General features: G+C 47.5%; 1 protein-coding gene and 1 non-coding gene across 2 annotated transcripts; both read right to left on the bottom strand.

Annotated features, from left to right (window-relative positions):
• Nucleotides 1–12,333: 12,333 nt before the first annotated feature.
• Rpl13 (ribosomal protein L13) lies at nt 12,334–15,240 on the bottom strand. Its single transcript, XM_059262501.1, has 6 exons — nt 15,112–15,240; nt 14,788–14,897; nt 14,554–14,695; nt 14,191–14,364; nt 13,608–13,664; nt 12,334–12,534 (listed from the first exon to the last, which is right to left on the bottom strand). Exons 2-6 carry the CDS (start codon nt 14,889–14,891, stop codon nt 12,376–12,378), a joined length of 636 nt encoding a protein of 211 aa, XP_059118484.1. The 5' UTR covers nt 14,892–14,897; nt 15,112–15,240; the 3' UTR covers nt 12,334–12,375.
• LOC131912134 (small nucleolar RNA MBII-202) lies at nt 14,420–14,505 on the bottom strand. The gene has a single exon (XR_009379541.1). It is a non-coding gene; the product is annotated as a small nucleolar RNA MBII-202 (small nucleolar RNA).
• Nucleotides 15,241–18,454: the final 3,214 nt, after the last annotated feature.

Below are 18,454 nucleotides of genomic sequence, written 5' to 3' on the forward strand. Positions count from 1 at the left end.
GAGGGTAGGGGAAACCATGAAACTGAAGGTGAAGACCGAAGGAGATCCGCGGCGCAGGGCAGGGTGGGCGAGCTGTAGGAGTGGAGTGGGGCATGTTAAACATCAACAAACAGGACTCCAGAAGATTCCAGGGTCAAAAAGGGTGTCAATACCAAGACAGGGATATATAGGGTGGTGGGAGGCGGGTGTGAGAGAGAGCACCAGTAGCCTCCGGTGAGGCGGGAAACTGGCGAGATATGGTGGGGACAATATCTCCTCCACTAGCTTGGCACCCCAGACAGAGCCATCCCACTAGCCAAGGGTCTTCTTGTGGGCTCAGTATATGGGGCTCTAGCACCTAACCTCCACTTCCTGAGGCTGCAGAAAGATGCTTGGAAGCTTGCCTCAAGCTTGCCTCCCCAGCTGCCCTGTATCATTCTTCTCCAAGGCTGGCCCCAGGCAGTACTCTTCCCTCTGTTGAGTCCAGCCTAGGCGGCTCTGGACCTCTCAGCCCTGCATCTTCCAGGACTGGGAGACCCCATGTTTAGCCTACCAATTGCTTGTGGGATAGTGGTGGTGGCTTTCTGTTCACAGGGACCTGCGGTCCTACCAGAGTCTGGTTCCCTGGGATTCCACCATTCTGGGTCAGACCCTCAAACTCTTAGCCTCTCAGCATTGAACATGAGCAAAAAGAACGGGAGATCCAGGCAAAGGAACACGCTCCAAGTAGATACCCAGACCTCTCAAAGGACCGGCAGTGCCAGCAGAACCCCTGGTCTCTCTAGCAGGGTTTGAGGGGCACTGGCCCTTGGGAAATTCTCAGGTCCCCAGCAAGACTTGTTGCCTTGACATCACTGAGTGTCCACCTCTTTGTTCAGGAAGCTGCTCTACAGTTCCTCCAACACTGAGGTCTACACTGTCTAAGCAGACTGCTGGACAGCACTAATCTGTGGACATGTCCAACCACCCCATTTTAACGGAAGAGGCATCAAGGAGTTTAACATAATACGATGGTTCAGTGCAGGCCAAGTGCTTGCTGTCAAACCTAACAACATCCTGGACCCCACATGGTAGAAGGAGAGAACTGATCTCTATGTGTGCATGCACACACAGACACACGCAGACACATGGACACACACAGAAGGGGGGATGAATTTACAAAGAGAAAGTTCATTTAAAAAAGGTGGAGCCAGCCAGGTAGTGGTGGCACACAACTTTAACCCCAGCACCTGGAAGGCAGAGGCAGGAGGATCTCTGTAAGTTTGAGGCTAGCCTGGTCTACATAGTGAGTCCCAGGACAGTCAAGACTATATAAGACCTTCTCAAAACGAACAAGCAAACAGAAAAGGTTCAAGGGGCTGGAGAAACGGCTCAACAGTTAAAAGCACATACTGCTCTTATGAGGGACCTGAGTGCAGTTCCAAACACCCATGTCAGGTGGATCATAACCACCTGTTACTCCATCCAGGTATCTGATGCCTCTGGCCTTCTTGGGCACCAGCACTCATGTGCATATACCCACACAGAGACACAGATACATACACATAATTAAAAATACAATAAGTGAGCCGGGTGGTGGTAGTGGCGGCGGCGCACGCCTTTAATCCCAGCACTTGGGAGGCAGAGCTAGGCGGATCTCTGTGAGTTCGAGGCCAGCCTGGTCTACAGCGCGAGATCCAGGAAAGGCACAAAGCTACACAGAGAAACCCTGTTTCAAAAAAACAAAAACAAACAAACAAACAAACAAACAAAAACAACAACAACAGCAAAAACCAACAAAAAACAATAAGTGTCGGGCAGCGGTGGTGCATACCTTTAATCTCAGCACTTGGGAGGCAGAGCCAGGCAGATCTCTGTGAGTTTGAGAGGCCAGTCTGGTCTACAGAGCAAGATCCAGGACAGGCACCAAAACTACACAGAGAAACCCTGTTTCGGGGGGGGGGGGGGGGGAATACAATAAGCTTGAAAAACCAATAAAGTGTTCAGGAACTGGTCCAAAGTCACCTGCCTGTCTGAGGGGTTCAGGACTTCACCCTGAGTCTGGTTCAACATTTCCATCACAAAAGCATAGCTCTAGGGCAAGTGACAGATGGTCAGTCAGAGAAAGAAGACTCAAGGAGCTTGGCAGCTGGAATCTCAGACCAAAGGTTTTAATCAACCTCCTGGAAGCTGGCTTGGTGTTTGCTGGCTCCTGGTGGCCCTGACTGCACTAATAGACAGACAGAAACTATGGGGGACAAGCTGGTGTCCCTGCAGCCCTGGTCAACCTGATGCTTGGGCCAGCTCCCCCCACCCCCGCCCCCACCAGTCCAATAGCCTAAGGGCCAGGGAGGGGGAGGCAAGCCCCACCTCCCAGCTCTAGGTAGCAATGAATTCCTTCTGCTCCCAGCTTCTGCTGCCTCGGGTTTTTCTGCTAGCCAGACACAGGAAATGAGATCTCCCTTCAAGTATATTTTGATATTACCATGCAGGAAATAACACCTGTCAGTGCTGAAATGTTAAAATACTGATAAGTGAGCAAAAAAAAAAAAAGTTAAATTGAGCACCCAGACATAAACACCATTATCATTTTATGTTTATCCCTCTAGCTTTTTAAATGCAAAAATGTTTTTATTAGTTGAAGGTGTTTGTTTGTTTGGTTGGTTTTTATAAAGGAAGTTTTTGTTTTCTTTTTTATTTTGTTTTGTTTTATGAGACAGACTTTCTCCATGTAGCCTTGGCCTCCCAAGTGCTGGAATTAAATGTACAAACCATCATGCCTGAGGTCTTTCTTTCTTTCTTTCTTTCTTTCTTTCTTTCTTTCTTTCTTTCTTTCTTTCTTTCTTTCTTTCTTTCTGAGGGTTTTCTTTTTTAAGAGATTTTAAATTTTTATGTGTGTGTTTGCCTGCTTGTATATATGCATGTGCACCATTTATGTCTAGTGTCCTTGGAGACCAGAAGAGTATATTGGATCCCCTAGAACTGGAGTTACTAATGGTTGTGAGCCACCATGTGGGTGCTGGGGACTGAACCCAGGTCCTCTGCAAGAGAAGCAAGTGCTGTTGGGGCTGAAGGAATGGCTCCGGAGTTAAGAACTCTTCTAGAGGACTCACAACTGTCTGTAGCTGCACTCCCAGGAGACTGGATGCTCTCTTCCAGCTCCTCAAGCAGTCCTATGTAGTGTAGAAACACACATGCTCGAGAAGCCTCTATACACATAAAATAAAGTTTAAAAATTAAGTGAAATCATTTGTTTCCTTTTAACTCAGATATCGTTGCAAAACTGTAGGAAACAATATAACAGAACATATGTTTTATGTCTTTATTTTATGTGCATGAGTATTTAGCCTGTATACATGTGCAGTCAATGTATGCCTGCTACCCTTGGAGGCCAGGAGAGGGTGCCAGATATCATGGACTAAGTTACAGGCTGTTAGTACAAACCACAGCCATGTTGGTTCTGGGAACCAAACGCAGGTCCTCTGCAAAGAGCAATGATGTTCTTAACTACTGAGCCCTCTCTCCAAACTTCTTATGCGATTTTTTTCAGTGTTTTAGGTAGGTATCAGTAATACTATTTATTTTATTATTTTTGTTTTTGTTTTTGAGAATTTCATGCATGAGCTGGGCGGTGGTGGTGCACACCTTTAGTCCTAGCACTTGGGAGAGAGGTACAGGTGGATCTCTGAGTTCAAGGCTAGCCTGGTCTACAGAGTAAGTTCCAGGACAACCAGGGCTATACAGAAAAACCTGTCTTGAAAAAAGAACAAGGAAAAGAAAAGAAAGAAAAAAAACACAGAGGGAGAATTTTATACATGAATACTGTATTTACATCCCTCCCATCCCTCCCTCTCCCCTTCCAATTTCTCCTGTGTCCTCCTACTCTCCCTCAAATCCACAACCTCTTCTTTAATTTAATTTTTTTTTTTTTTTTTTTGGTTTTCCAAGACAGGGTTTTACTATATAGCCTTGGCTGTTCTGGAACTCACTCTGTAGACCAGGCTGGCCTTAAACTCACAAAGATCCACCTGCCTTCTCAGTGGTGGGATTAAAGGAGTGTGCCACCACTGCCAGGTTTTCTTTATTTATTATTGTCACACACACACACACACACACACACACACACACACACACATTTATATACATATATACATACACACACAGCCTGCTGAGTCCATTTAGTGTTGCTTGTATGTATATGTGTTTAGGGCTGACTGCTTGGGATCAGATAACCCATCTGGGGTCTTGTCCCTGGAGAAAACTGGTACACTCCACACTGGCATGTCAACTGGTGTTGTCACTGTGCATATCTTGTCTAGGTGACAATGTTGTATCTCCCTGTCATATGTAGGGGACACTATCTCACAGCAGATGTCCTGTTCTCTGACTGTTACAATCTCTCTGCCTGCCACTCCATGATATTTCCTTAGCCTGTAATGCTCCCCACAATATCCAAAGACTCACAGAAACCCAGGGCCAGGCATGGGAAGCCTCCCTTGGAGCTGCTACACAGAGCGTTGCTCTTGGTTGCCTCCCAGAACTCAGAGGTAAGACCCTATTGCTGACGTCACCAGATGCTTCAGACACTGGACTTGGAGGAATGGAGCTGGACGGACCTGGAAGATTCCTCCCTGAGGACTAGCTCTCATAGTACTCAAAGGTGCTACGCAAGTGCCAACTAAAAAAAAAAAAAAAGCAATCAATAGTTTCCCCTAGCAATAAACTCTGTTAACCACAACAGTGACCAACACTGAAAAATGTCCCTAGGGGTACAGTAGTAACACTTATATTTTGTGGGTAACCAGCAGCCATTTGATGGTACTTAAGGCTCACTCAGTAGGACGCAATTCATGTCTGGTACTGTAAAACCAGAGAATTCTCTATGGCTGATGAGGTCAGGCACCCTAGAGATGAAACTTCATCTGCCACTTTCCTAAACTAGTATAATTTCTAACTGCATCTAAATTCTTACCCGCGTACCCACAGATGGTGTAGCTCTCACCATTACCAAAGATGCTTCTTTTCTTTTTTAATTAATTTATTTTTATTTTATATGAATTGGTGTCTTGCCTGCATGTATGTCTGTGTGAGAGTGTCAGATCTTGGAGTTACAGACAGTTGTGAGCTGCCATGTGGGTGCTAGGAATTGAACCTGGGTCCTCTGGAAGAGCAGTCAGTGTTCTTAACCACTGAGCCATCTTTCCAGCCCCCCCCCCTTTTAATAGTAGAGGCTACTATAGGAATCCACAACTGATCAAAATACAGAGAAAAATAAAACAGAAATTATATCTGTTATTGATGGAGTCTGGTCCTTCTCTGAGAGATGTGCCAGCAGCAACTCACACTCATTTTCTGACTGGTCCCTCCTGCCCCAGGGGACTGTTGCACACTGACAGAAACTGTTGAGAGCTGGATATCCTGTGTTTCCCAGCAGTGACACAATCCATCCTGCCCATGAGGGAGGGCTCCGTGGTGCTGGAGCTCACACAGCAGGAGGTAACTGACACCTCACCTGGATTCCACCAAACAGCTCAGAACCCATACTTTTGCCTTCTTTGACCTACAGAATCCCCAAATGTGTCTTAGCAGCCTTATTGTCCACTACCCAGGCTACCCAGGCCTAACCAGAAGGGACACCTGCTGTGGGTAGGAGCCCAGTCCTTATGTTCTCTGTGGAGTTGGTTCCAGTGTCAGGAACTTTCCTGAGCTCCTGGGTCTCTTGAATGAGAACCCTCTGTACCCAGACCCAGACTCTAGCATCCCAGGGACACATGTCTCTGACCTCTGACTTCATTCTGTCTTCTTTTGTCTTCCAGTTTCACATACTCACAAGACAGCTGGAGTCCGGCTCCACCAAGCCTCAGAAGCCACAAGGCCTTGGAAGGTCAAATGCACCTAATCAGCAAGGTCTCGAGTTATTCGAGGGGCCGGTGACCAGCAGAGTCAGAAGCAGCCATCAGCTCCTCATCTCGCCGAGGGTCCACCTGAATGTGTTCTCGGGTGGCAGCCACAGGCTTGTATCACTCAGCACCTGTTTCTTCTGAGCTTTGTTCTAGGAGCCGAGGGCATTCTCTGCAAAATACCCTTCTCCTATGTGGCATTCCCAGGGTCCCCCATTCCACTGATAACTTGGCACATTCCTGGACCCACACAAGTACATGAACTAAGGCACTCACCATTTTCTGGGTCCTTGAACTCACACACAGGGCATGGTGGGGTCCAGAGTAAGTGTTACAAACAGCAGAAAGGACATGGTTTCACACAGTGACCATGAAGGGACCCAGGAGTAGGGTTAGGAAAAGGACAAGGCTGTTTACTGAGTTTATTTGTCTGCAGACTGCTGTGGTGAGCAGAGGGGTTAAGGCCGTTACGAGACAAACAAGATCTCACTCACATTTTAGGCTCTGCCATGCGGAGAGGAAACTACAGACATATTGCTTAGCTACTGATTGCACCAGAACACAGCAGCCAGCACAACGCTTACTATCTGTTTTGTTGTCCCTGTGCAAGAAGAACCCTGGCTTGAGGTCCCGGGGCAGGCCTCTGTCACCCTGAGATGCAGTGGGAGAGGTCTGCTTCCAGGCTTACCCTGGTGGCCCGGCTGGCTTCCCTAGGCATGTAATCTAAGATGAAAGGGGAGGGTCGGGAGGGGCAGAGGTTAAGGTGGAAGAGGAGAAAAAGGACAGAGGAGGGAGAAGACTTGAGAGAGAAGAGGAAGGAGAGAGAGGATAGAGGAGAGAAGGAGGGAGGAAGAAGGAGAGGAAGGGAAGGGAAGGAGCCCCAGATAGCAGCCAGTCATTGCTATGTTCCACCAGAAGCCACATGGCAGGACTGCTCTGCAGGAGGGGCACTCACCAAGCTAAGACTGTTGGGTAAAAGCAAGGAGACCAGGAGAGACGGGTGCTGTGGTGGCACTGGCAGTGTGAGCCAAAGCGGCAGGCAGGAACAGAGTCCATGGGGCTGCGCACTCAGGTGGGCTCCAGGTAACGGACATGCTGATTTTAGTCTCTCTTGACTTATCTGGAGCTTTGATGGTATTCTTAGCAAGAGCTGTCCTGGAGTGATGTCTGGATGTTTCTCTCCTCTCTTTTGGGTCCTTTTCATCAATAACCTAGTTTTTCCTCCTCTTCACAGATTTTTGTGGTGGAATGTTTTTACATGAACCCATTTCAGGACAGACAGAAGCAATTTCTAGGATTTGGAATGCAGTGTTGCCCATGTTACACCCTTCACTTTGCCACTAAATAGACATTTTTTTTTTTTTTAATTTGAGACAAAGTCTCACTACATAGCCGTGGCTGGCATGGTACTCACTATATAGACCAGGCTTGTCACAAATTCAGAGATCTGCCTAACTCTGCCTCCTGAGTCTTGGTATTAAAGGTGTGTGCCACTACACCCAGCTAGACATATGTGTGTTTATGGTTTTTTTTTTTGTTTTTTTTGTTTTTTTTGTTTTTTTTGGTTTTTCAAGACAGGGTTTCTCTGCGTAGCTTTGCGCCTTTCCTGGAACTCACTTGGTAGCCCAGGCTGGCCTCGAACTCACAGAGATCCACCTGGCTCTGCCTCCTCCTGAGTGCTGGGATTAATGGTGTGTGCCACCACCGCCCAGCTTTATGTAGTTTTTTAAATTAATTTTTCTCTCATATATTACATTCCAACTGCAGTTTCCCCTCCTTCCTCTCCTCCCAGCCCCTCCCTCTTACCCCCACTACCCCATATGTTTTATGTTTTAAATTAAGAGATCACTTTAATTTCGTTTCCGTGTATGGATGTTGTGCTTACACATAGCTATGTGCACATGTGCCTGCTTCATGCCTGCGCTGGCCAGAAGTAGACTTCAGATCCTCTGGGAGTGGAGATAAGGGCTTTTGTGAGCTTCCACGAAGGTGCTGGGCACTGACCCTGAGCCCCTGGGAAGCAGGATGCACTCTTAACCACTGAGCCATCTCTACTGCTCTTAGACATACACACATTTCTTAATTTTTCTTTGATGTGTGTGATGCTGGGGCTCAAATCCAGGCTCTTGCAAATGTTAGGTGATTGCTGCATCCCTTGTCCTTTTCTGTAAGTTAAAGACGAGTGGCCGGGCGGTGGTGGCACACGCCTTTAATCCCAGCACTCGGGAGGCAGAGGCAGGTGGATCTCTGTGAGTTTGAGGCCAGCCTGGTCTACAGAGTGAGATCCAGGACAGGCACAAAGCTACACAGAGAAACCCTGTCTAGAAAAACAAACAAAAAAAACAAAAAAAAAAAAGGAAAAAATTGATATTCCAAATTTCTTAGAACTGATATAAAGGGCTAGCCACAGGTTTAAATTGACCCTGGAGTGTAAAGTAGGTAGGCCCCATATGCAGAGGGTTGAGTCTAAGTTTTTCTTTTGTGTGTGTCTCTACAGCTTATAAGCAGCTTTTTTTTTTGTTTTGTTTTTTTTTGTTTTGTTTTGTTTTTGTTTTTGTTTTTTTTTTGTTTTTGTTTTTTCGAGACAGGGTTTCTCTGTGTAGCTTTGGAGCCTGTCCTGGAACTCACTTGGTAGCCCAGGCTGGCCTCGAGCTCACAGAGATCCACCTGCCTCTACCTCCCGAGTGCTGGGACCAAAGGCGTGCACCACAAACCGCCTGGCTATAAGCAACATTTTTAAAGCACTTTTTTTTTTTTTCTTAATTTAACCAAAGTGACATTAGAGGGAAATTGGGTTGGGGACATGAAAGGTGACAGTGTGGTTAGATAGGGCTCAAGACACGCAGTGACTGGGTCTCTGTGGGCCCCCACTCCTCCAAGTCAGGATCAGCAAGACATAGTGGTGGTGGAATGAAGAGCCCTGTAGAGAAACCATCAAATGGTAACACTTTCCCAAGCCCAGAGACTAAAGGGTTCTCTCCCTTAGAGGTGGGGCCAGGGCATCTGAGGAGGAATCCCCGTGCCCAGGTCTCTTCAACACTTCCCGCTGCTGTGTTGGCTGCAGCAGTTTGAACCTATGGAGAAGATGTCAGCAGAAAATTCTCGCTGGGCATTAATGCATCAGTAAAAGGAGTGGGTATGCTGTAACACCTCAGTTCTAACATCATGATGCCAGGGATGAGCAGGGCACCTGGCACCAGGGGCAGCTGTGCCGTGTAGATCTTCCACCACAGCAGGGATCCAGCAGGAGCCCTAGCCTACTAGTGGCCTGGAGGACAAAGAACTAGCTCCGTTTTGTTTTTTAAAATGGCTTTTGAATGTTAGGCTATTCTTCTTCTTCTTCTTCTTTTTTTGTTTGTTTGTTTTTCTTGAGACAGAGTTTCTCTGTGTAGCTTTGCGCCTTTCCTGGATCTTGCTCTGTAGACCAGGCTGGCCTCGAACTAGCAGAGATCTGCCTGCCTCTGCCTCCCGAGTGCTGGGATTAAAGGCATGTGCCACCACCGCCCGGCAATTTTTTTCCTTTTGAGCAAGCCTATGACACCATACCTGGGACTTTTTTTTTTTTTTTTTTTTTTTTTTTGAGACAGTGTCTTACTAGCCTTAATTGGTCTGGGACTTGCTATGTAGACCAGGTTGGCAATGAACTTGAATTGAGACCTCTGCAGTGCTGGGATTAAAAGCATTCACCACCACACCTACCTATTTGTATGTGTGGGGACAACTTGTAGGATCCTGTCCTTTCCCTCCATCATGAGGGTCCTAGAATCAAGCTCAGGTCATCAGTTACCAGCCTGCATCATCATACTCTGGCTTCCTTCCTATGTGGGTTCTGGGAAACAATTTCAGGTACTCTTACAGGCACTTTACCAACGGAGCTCTCTCTAGCCTCCTCCAAGCTTGGAACTACTGCATAAGAGCCAAAGGGAAGAGTACCTGTCTGTACTCTCAGTACCGAAAAGGCTGAGGCAGCAATATTGAGGGTTCAAGGCCAACCTAGACTACACAATGAACTCCAGGTCAGTCTTTATGGGTTACATGATAAAACCCTGTATCAAAGCAAGGAAAAGGGGTTGGGGATTTAGCTCAGTGGTAGAGCTCTTGCTTAGCAAGCACAAGGCCCTGGGTTCGATCCTCAGCTCAAAAAAAAAAAACAAAAACAAAAACAAACAAACAACAACAACAAGGAAAAGGAGGTAGAGGAATGGCCCAGGGGTTAAAAGCACTTGCTCTTACAGAGGACCTGTTGTCGAGAAATGATCCGCCAGGCGGCGGCGCACGCCTTTAATCCTAGCACTCCGGAGGCAGAGCCAGGTGGATCTCTGTGAGTTCGAGGCCAGCCCGGTCTACAGAGCGAGATCCAGGACAGGAACCAAAACTACACAGAGAAACCCTGTCTTGAAAAAACAAACAACAAAAACCCAAAACAAACAACAACAAAATTCAAGAAAACCAAAGGGAGCCAGAGGCAGGTGGATCTGAGTTTGAGGCCAGCCTAGTCTACATAGCAAGTTCCAGGATTGCTAGGCTACACAGTGAGACTATCTCAAAAAGGGGGGGGGGGGGGGGCAACCCAAAGACGTGCACAATTTTTAAATAATCTAAACTGACCAAAATGGCTCATGACTCCTATGGTACCAGAGTTACCAGAGTTAATCTGTAAAAATGGCCACGAAGCAAAAATTCAGCTGCACTTATAAGCTGGTATCCAATTAAGTTTTCCACACCTGGGGCTGGAGCGATGGCCTGGTGGGTGGTTTGCTCTTACAGAGGACCCAAGTTTGATTCCCTATACCCAGATGGTGGCTTACAACCCCAGATACTCCCTTCTGGCTTCTGTGGACACTAGATTTGTATACAGTGCACACACATACACAAAGGCCTAACATTCATATGTCAAAAATTTCAAAGAAATCTTTGAAGTCTTCCACATATGCAAGAAGAGGGACTTCTGCCTCCTTGTGGCCACTCAGAGTATTGACTGGAACCTGCCACCGGCTTTAGGAACCATGGCAAATACTAGTCTCCAGTCTGGTATGGACTGTTTAACTAGGAGGGAATCATGTTATTTCCCACTTAGGGTTAACAAATGACCAAACCTAATGCTTAGGGTCACCTACATATCTTATTTCCAGTGCCTAGTGAGGTGGGCTAAAGGTAAGCATATGTTACCCAGGACCCTTCCTTCCACACCACTTCAGTCCATCCAACGTGGAATGAGGGCCTGTTCACAGGGCGTCACCAGTGTTTGGTTAACCGCTTCAAAGAAAAAGGAAGGCTAGGCTGGAGAGATGGCTCAGAGGTTAAGGCTGCTCTTCCAGAGGTCCCGAGTTCAATTCCCAGCACCTACATGGTGGCTCAGAACCATTTATAATGATGCCTTCTTCTGGCTTGCAGACATACATGGAGGCAGGTCACTGTATACATAATAAGTAAAGCTTTAAAGGAAACAAAACAAAAAAAAAAACTTAGAACACTGCTTGTTCTTCCAAAGGTCCTGAGTTCAATTCCCAGCAACCACAAGGTGGCTCACAACATCTGTAATGATCTGGTGCCCTCTTCTGGCCTGCAGGGATATGTGCAGACAGAACACTATATACATAATAGATAAATCAATCTTTAAAAAAATAAAACAAAAACAGGACTGGAGAGATGGCTCAGACGTTATGAGTACTGGCTGCTCTTTCTAGAGGTCCGGAGTTCAATTCCCAGTAACCACTTTTGGCCTGCAGGCACAATACTGTATATGTAATAAATATTTTTAAAAAAAGGAAAAAAAAAAAAAAGCAAAAAAAAAACACCCCCCAGGACCCCAAACCTGTCTCTGGGCTCTCCCTGGTGTTTGTATGCAAGGAAGTGCTTCAGACCCAAGTACTAACAAGGAATAGAGAATAAGCCAGTGTCAGGACAGATTGGCAAGCACCTGGAACCAGAAAAAGGGCAAATTACAATATCCAGATGCCAGCCTTTCACAAGGCTAATGTAGATGAGCATATTGCATCTATTGATGGAGTAGACTGGAGCCACCTCAAGGCCTGACATGCGAATGCAAAGAAACTGCTTTGGAAAAAACTTAGGTCTAGGGCTGCAGTAGTTACCATGTGTGATGCCCCGAGCTCAAAAGCTGGTATTAACAGGCAGCCTTCTACCTTAGCTGTGGTTAACCAAAGCTCACAATGCTGAAATACAACAGTGATGGAATGGAGACTGAGTATCGCTTGGGAATGCTTTCTAATACAGAAGAGTTGACAAAACACAGGCTATTGCCCCCCCCCCCCCCCCCCCGAAAAAGACGAAGGGGCTGGAGAGATGGTTCAGTGACTAAGAACATTGACTACTCTTCCAGGACCCAGGTTCAATTCCCAGCACCCACGTGACAGCTCACAGCTGCAGTTCCAGGGGATCCAGCCATCCTCACACGGACACCACCAATGCACTTAAGATAAAAATAATAATAAAAATAAGCAAACAATTCAGCTTTTGCTTTATGGAAAATTTATTGCAACACTCCAACAGCACATCACTTTTTCTTTTCAACATCTTGCTCTGCAGCTTCCTTTGCCCTCTTTGCTCGGATGCCAAAGAGCCGGGCATTGGCCCGCGCCATGCGAAGACTGGCAAAAGCCTTGAAGTTCTTCTCTTCTTCTGTGATGACTCTGGCTTTCTCCTTTTTGTAGACCTGGGAAGAAAACAGCAATCAAGTTGGCTTGGACCGCAACCTGTCCACAGAACTGTAACACCTCCTCTAATCTCAGGAGCAAGAGGCTTCCGGTCACGTACGGAACTCCCCTCTGGGATCAAATAAGTTACTAAAGTATTTGGAAGGTGGTGGTAGGAGGATCCTGAGTTTAAGGCATCTTAGACTACAAAGCAAGTTCTAGCCCAGCTTTGGCTTACACATGGAGACCCTGCTTCAGAAAGTAACTAGAGTCATGTCTTCAGTAGGAACACATGCTGGCTAGTTTTATGTCAACTTGACACAAATGAAAAGTCATCACTGAGGGAACCTCAATGGGAAAATGCCTCCAAAAGATCAGGTAGTAAAGCCCGGCAGGTAGCACACACCTTTAATCCCAGCACTCAGGAAGCAGAGGAAGAGGCAGGTGGATCTGTGAGTTTTGAGGCCAGCCTGGTCTACAGAGTGAGGAGGGCCCAGGCCACTGTGAATGGTAGTCCTGGGTTCTACAGCAGCGCTCCTCTCCATGGCCTCCACCAGCCCTTGCCTACAGCTTCCTGCCCTTCCTCCTCCAATGACAAACCACAATGTGGAAGTGTAAACCAAATTTGGTTTTGATCACGGCATCTCATCACAGCAATAGACGCATGCCTTGCCCCCTTCAGGCAAAAACACACTCCCCCCAACACACACACTCACTAGCATTCTACACAAGAAATGATAAGTTAGGGTCATGAAAAATCTCTGCAAGGATGACAAGGCCATCCCTTAACAATATGGAGGTTAGCCAGGTGGTAGTGGCACACACCTTTATTCTAAGGTTTGGGATGAAGAGGCACGCAGATCTGAGTTCAAGGCTAACCTGGTCTACAGCAGCTCTGAGTTTCAGAACAGCTAGAGCTACACAGAGAACCTCCCTCGCCCCCTCCCCCCCAAAATTTAAAAGACTGGGGGCGTGTTCCCAAGCAAGAGGTAATGTAGTTTCCTTTCACCAGCCTCCAACGTCTGCCACGACACTTCCCACCTGCCAAGCTTGTCTACAGCATTAACTAAGGCTAAATTAAGTGTCTACTTACATTCCGGATGGGCATCACAGGTCCTGTGAGCTGGGTGGCCAATTTAAGTTCTTCAGCCTGTTTTTAAAAACAAGAAGAGTTGAGTCCATGGTGTGTGGCTTGCTCCTAAGGAACAGGTTGCCTGGGCCTTAGCACTCAACATTTCATGGCCCCTGTGTGCTGGCTCACTAGGTATAGGGAGGGTTCTGTTCGACTGCAGACACAGAACCAATCTACCTGCTTGTAATCCACATCGACAGACACCCACCGATCCTTGTTAAATTTCTTTATGCTCTTTACATTTCTGAATACTAAAACACTTTAGGTCCAAAAATGTTCCTAGATAACCTTGTAGGGGGCAAATACACTAGAACATCAAGTCAGCCCCCCAAGTCAACAGCTTCCAACGATAAGATGGGAAAGCTCAGAGATTTTATAGTGGTTCACACCTGACCTGCAGCGCTCACTTTCCCATTATGTGTCAATCCCCTCATCTTGCACTGCTACTTTTTGTAGAACAAAAAGACTGCACCAGTGTGGATCTGGCACAAAGACTCATCTACGTTGAACCAAACCCGACACCCTGAAGACCCACTGGACTCACAGAACTATCTCCCTTCTTTGGAGCAGAAGGCTTCCTGGGGAAGAGTATGAGCTTGGAGCGGTACTCCTTCAGGCGCTGCACATTGGCCTGTAGTGATTCAGTAGATTTATTTCGCCTCCTTGGGTCCACAGAGATCCCGATGGTGCGAGCCACTTTCTTATGGATACCAGCCACCTGTCCAGAAACAGAAATGGCTGAAACACCTCGAAGCCCCTCCCCTGCTGCCCCTGCCGAGAAAGCTCGGTGTTATCAGATGGAAAAGGGTTCAAGAGTACTTTCATCAAGACAGTACAGCGATTCCGGAGAATGTCATCATTCCACCGAGACCAGGAGCACTCAACGCAGAGACGCTGCCGAACTCACCCTGAGTTCCTCCAGGCTGAAGCCCCTGCCAGCTCGAACCTTGGTGTGGTATCTCACTGTGGGGCACCTCACTATGGGCCTGATGGGACCGGACGCGGGCCGAGGAGCGATGCGGCGCGCTTTCGCCTGCCGGGCCTTGCGTCTGCAGCGAAGGGACAACAGTCACCCCTGCCCCACACGCGTCCACTCCGGTACCCCGCCCTGGGAACCACGCAAGGCCCGCGCGCCCCACACCTGCGGATCTTGCGTGCCGGCTGGTTGAACCAAGTGTCCACTCGCCGCTGCCAATCCTTGTGGAAGTGGGGCTTCAGGATCATGCCATTCCGGCTGGGCGCCATGGCTGCCTAAAGCCGCGAGGGAGAGGAGGGCGGCGGGTGAAGGCCAGAGTCCCGAGGTCCCGCCCCGATCCTCCCGCCCCTGCTCTGGCTCTGGCCCCATGCCGTCGGCGCCTCGGCTCCTCCATGGCTGCGCACGCAGCCTCTCGTCGCCGATGGCAGCGGATGGAACGCGATGGAGCCCGATGCACCACGATGGCGGTGGCCGGCAGTAGAGACTCACCTCCTGTGCAGGAGAACGGCCGAGCGGAAAAGACCGAGCGCCGCAAAGCACCCTGGGGTTGTAGAGAGTATGGCCAATCCAAAACACCGGCGCCCTTTAACCAATCAAAACAGGGAAAGGAGGAAATGGCATCATGCGAACCCGCCCACTGGCGGACCATCGCCTCTCTAGCCGTTTGGCTCGAGTTTCTCGCTGGTTCCCAACCTTGCAGGCTTGCTACTTCCGGCCTGTTGGGATGGAAAAGGCGACTAGTGCGAACTGCTGAGTCGTGGCACACAGATAGGAAAACGCAAAAGACCCGCGAATTAAAGCCCTAAAAATCCTTCTCCCTCCTGGATCCGGTGTTTTTTTCCCACCCACCCAGGGACATTTATGCTTTTTTTTTTTTTTATGGGGGGTGGGTGGGTAGAGGGCAGGATTAGAGACAGGGTTTCTCTGTATCCCTGGCTGTCCTGGAACTCGCCCTGTAAACCAGGCTGGCCTGGAACTCACAGGGATCCACTTGCCTCCGCCTGCTGGGATTATAGGCGTGTGCCACCACCGCCCGATTTTTATTCTTTTAAGAGCTGTGGTCCCTCTCTGTTGCCCAGACTTGCCTAGAACTCATGCTCCTCCTCTTCTTCAGAGCTGAGTATTACAAGCATGCACCACCATTCCCTACTTTTTTTCTTTTTTTTCGATTTTTATTTTTTACTTTGTTTCCATGACTCATGTCTGCACCACGTGCAGGCAGTGTTCATGGAGGCCGGGAGAGGGCGTCGGACCCCCGGGACTGAAGTTACTGACAGTTGTGAGCTGCCGTATGGCTACTGGGAATTGAACCTCTGGAAGAGCAAGCTGCCAGTGCTTGCTTGTAACTACTGAGCCATCTCTCCAGCCCCATACTCCATTTATTTAGATAAATCCTTTAGCCCCAGACTTAACTCCTCGGGATTGGGTGTGGCCAAATGCATATATTGCATTCCTACCCACAATGGCATTGACAACAAACCATGAAGCAGCCAAGGCATATACCTGTCCTGCATCTATATGCCAATAACCCTGTCATTTTCACTCCCCACCCCTAATTACCAGGTTTCATCCTGATGAAAATTCCATTATAGGAACTGTAGAAATGGCTAAGTAGTCAAGAGAGCTATACATTTTAAAAATCCACATTATAGTTGGGCCTGGTGTCACAGACCTGTAATCTCAGGTATTCTAGAAACTGAGGCAGGACAACAGTCATTTCAAAGCTTTCTTGGGCAACTTAGTGAGACCATCTTTCAATTTAAAAAAAAAAAAAAAGGTCTGGCAGGATGGCTTTGCAGGTTAAAGGTGCTTGCTGCCAAGTCTGACCATTTGAGTTTGATTCCTGGGATCCACACCGTGGAAGGAGAAAACTGAATTCTCCAAGTTGTCTGCTGAGCTTCCTATGGGTACCATAGTTTGCATGTGCACGCGCACGCACACACTGTAATGAAAAGATGACTAAGGATGTAATTAAGTGTAGAGAACTTACCTTTTGTATGAGACTCTGGGTTCAATCCTCAGTATGGGGGGGGGAAGCCACTTTTTTTGTGTATGGATGTGGAGACTGGAAATTGATGTTGGAGATGCTCTCTACCTTATTTTTGGACAGGGTCTCTCACTGAACCTAGGACTTACCAATTCAGCAAGATTGTCTGGCCAGTGACCTCCAGGGATCAGCCTGTCTCTGCCCTCTCACACTTTCCCAGGATTATAGACAAGGGCTACTCAGACCTTCAAGCTTGGTGTCAAGTGCCTTTACTCTCTGAGCCATCTTCCCAGCCCAGAGAAAATATTTTTTGAATGAAGTCACGGAACATGTGTTTTCTCAGACCTGTTTCTGTTACCACCAAGTACCCCGCTCTCTCTTGTCTCAAAGATATTTCCATCTCCACCAACAACTTGTCTTTCTGGACAAATGGACTCAAGTAGCTACCACTAACCTAGACCAGCACCTCAGTTCCAGCTCTAGCTGCAGTGCTGCCCAGGACACTGGGTGAGGGACAGGGGTCGGAAACTGAAACATTGCTTAGAATCAGTCAGCTGAAAGGAAGTGCAGCTGTGGTCTTACGTTTCCTCTGCTGCATAAAACCAAGATGGACACAGAAGTGAACAGTTATGCAAAGACTTGGCTGATGCAGTTTTTCAAGCTCTAGCTATAGGTACAGTTCCTGTTCTCCTGGGCAGAGAACTCTGCAATTCTTCCCAAGAGCTTGCTGGACGAAAAGCTCCTTACAGGAGAGGCATACTCTGCACAGGATTGCAGTCTCTTACATGACAAGTCCCAGCTTCTTTTTTTTTTTTTTTTTTTTTTTTTTGTATACAGCATGTATGACCAGAAGAGGGCACCAGATCTCATTACAGATGGTTGTGAGCCACCATGTGGTTGCTGGGAATTGAACTCAGGACCTCTGGAAGAGCAGTCAGTGCTCTTAACCGCTGAGCCATCTCTCCAGCCCCAAGTCCCAGCTTCTTATGGCTATGACATGCTCATTCCGAGGCAAGCTGTCTCTGAAGTAGCTCCTCCCTTCCCTTCCAGTTGCTTACTGAAACTTAGGTGTTTGGAAGCATCAGAAAATTCCAGTCTAATTCTTGTCATTCATAACCTGGGACTCCTTTAGATATATAACCTTAATTCTTTTTTGATTTTTAAAGATTATTAATTTAATATTTATGTGTGAGCCTGCATGAGTTATATGCACATGTGTTCAAGAGCCCACAGAGACCAGAAAAGGGCAATGGGTCCCTCAGAACTAGAGTTACATAGGTGGTTGTGAGCATATAGGTACAGGGAATCAAACCCTGGGTCCTTCTGCAAAAGAAGTAAACACATCAGGCAGTGGTGGCACACGCCTTTAATCCCAGCACTCAGGAGGCAGAGGCAGGTGGATCTCTGTGAGTTTGAGACCAGCCTGGTCTATACAGCAAGTTCCAGGACAGCCAGGGCTACACAGAGAAACCCTGTTGCAAAACAAAACAAAAAAAGCAAACACTCCTTAACCATTGAGTCATCCCTCTCCAGCCCCCAATTCTGATTTTTTTAAAATTAATATCAGAGTGGCATAGTGTTTCTGGCTGGACTTTGTGGTGCACACCCATAATCCCAGCAACCAGAAGGCAGAAACAGGATTGTTACAAGTTTGATGCCAGCCAGGGCTACATAATCAAGACCTGTTCTCAAAAAAAAAAAAAAAAACCAACAAAAATTAGGGCTGGAGAGATGGCTCAGTGGTTAAGGGCACTTGCTTGTTCTTGCAGAGGCCTAGATTTGATTACCAGCACCCACATGGTGGTCACAACTATTCATAATTGTAGTTCCAGGGGATCCAGAGCT

The sequence above is a fragment of the Peromyscus eremicus genome, chromosome 5, assembly GCF_949786415.1.
Source record: "Peromyscus eremicus chromosome 5, PerEre_H2_v1, whole genome shotgun sequence".
Taxonomy (NCBI): domain Eukaryota; kingdom Metazoa; phylum Chordata; class Mammalia; order Rodentia; family Cricetidae; genus Peromyscus; species Peromyscus eremicus.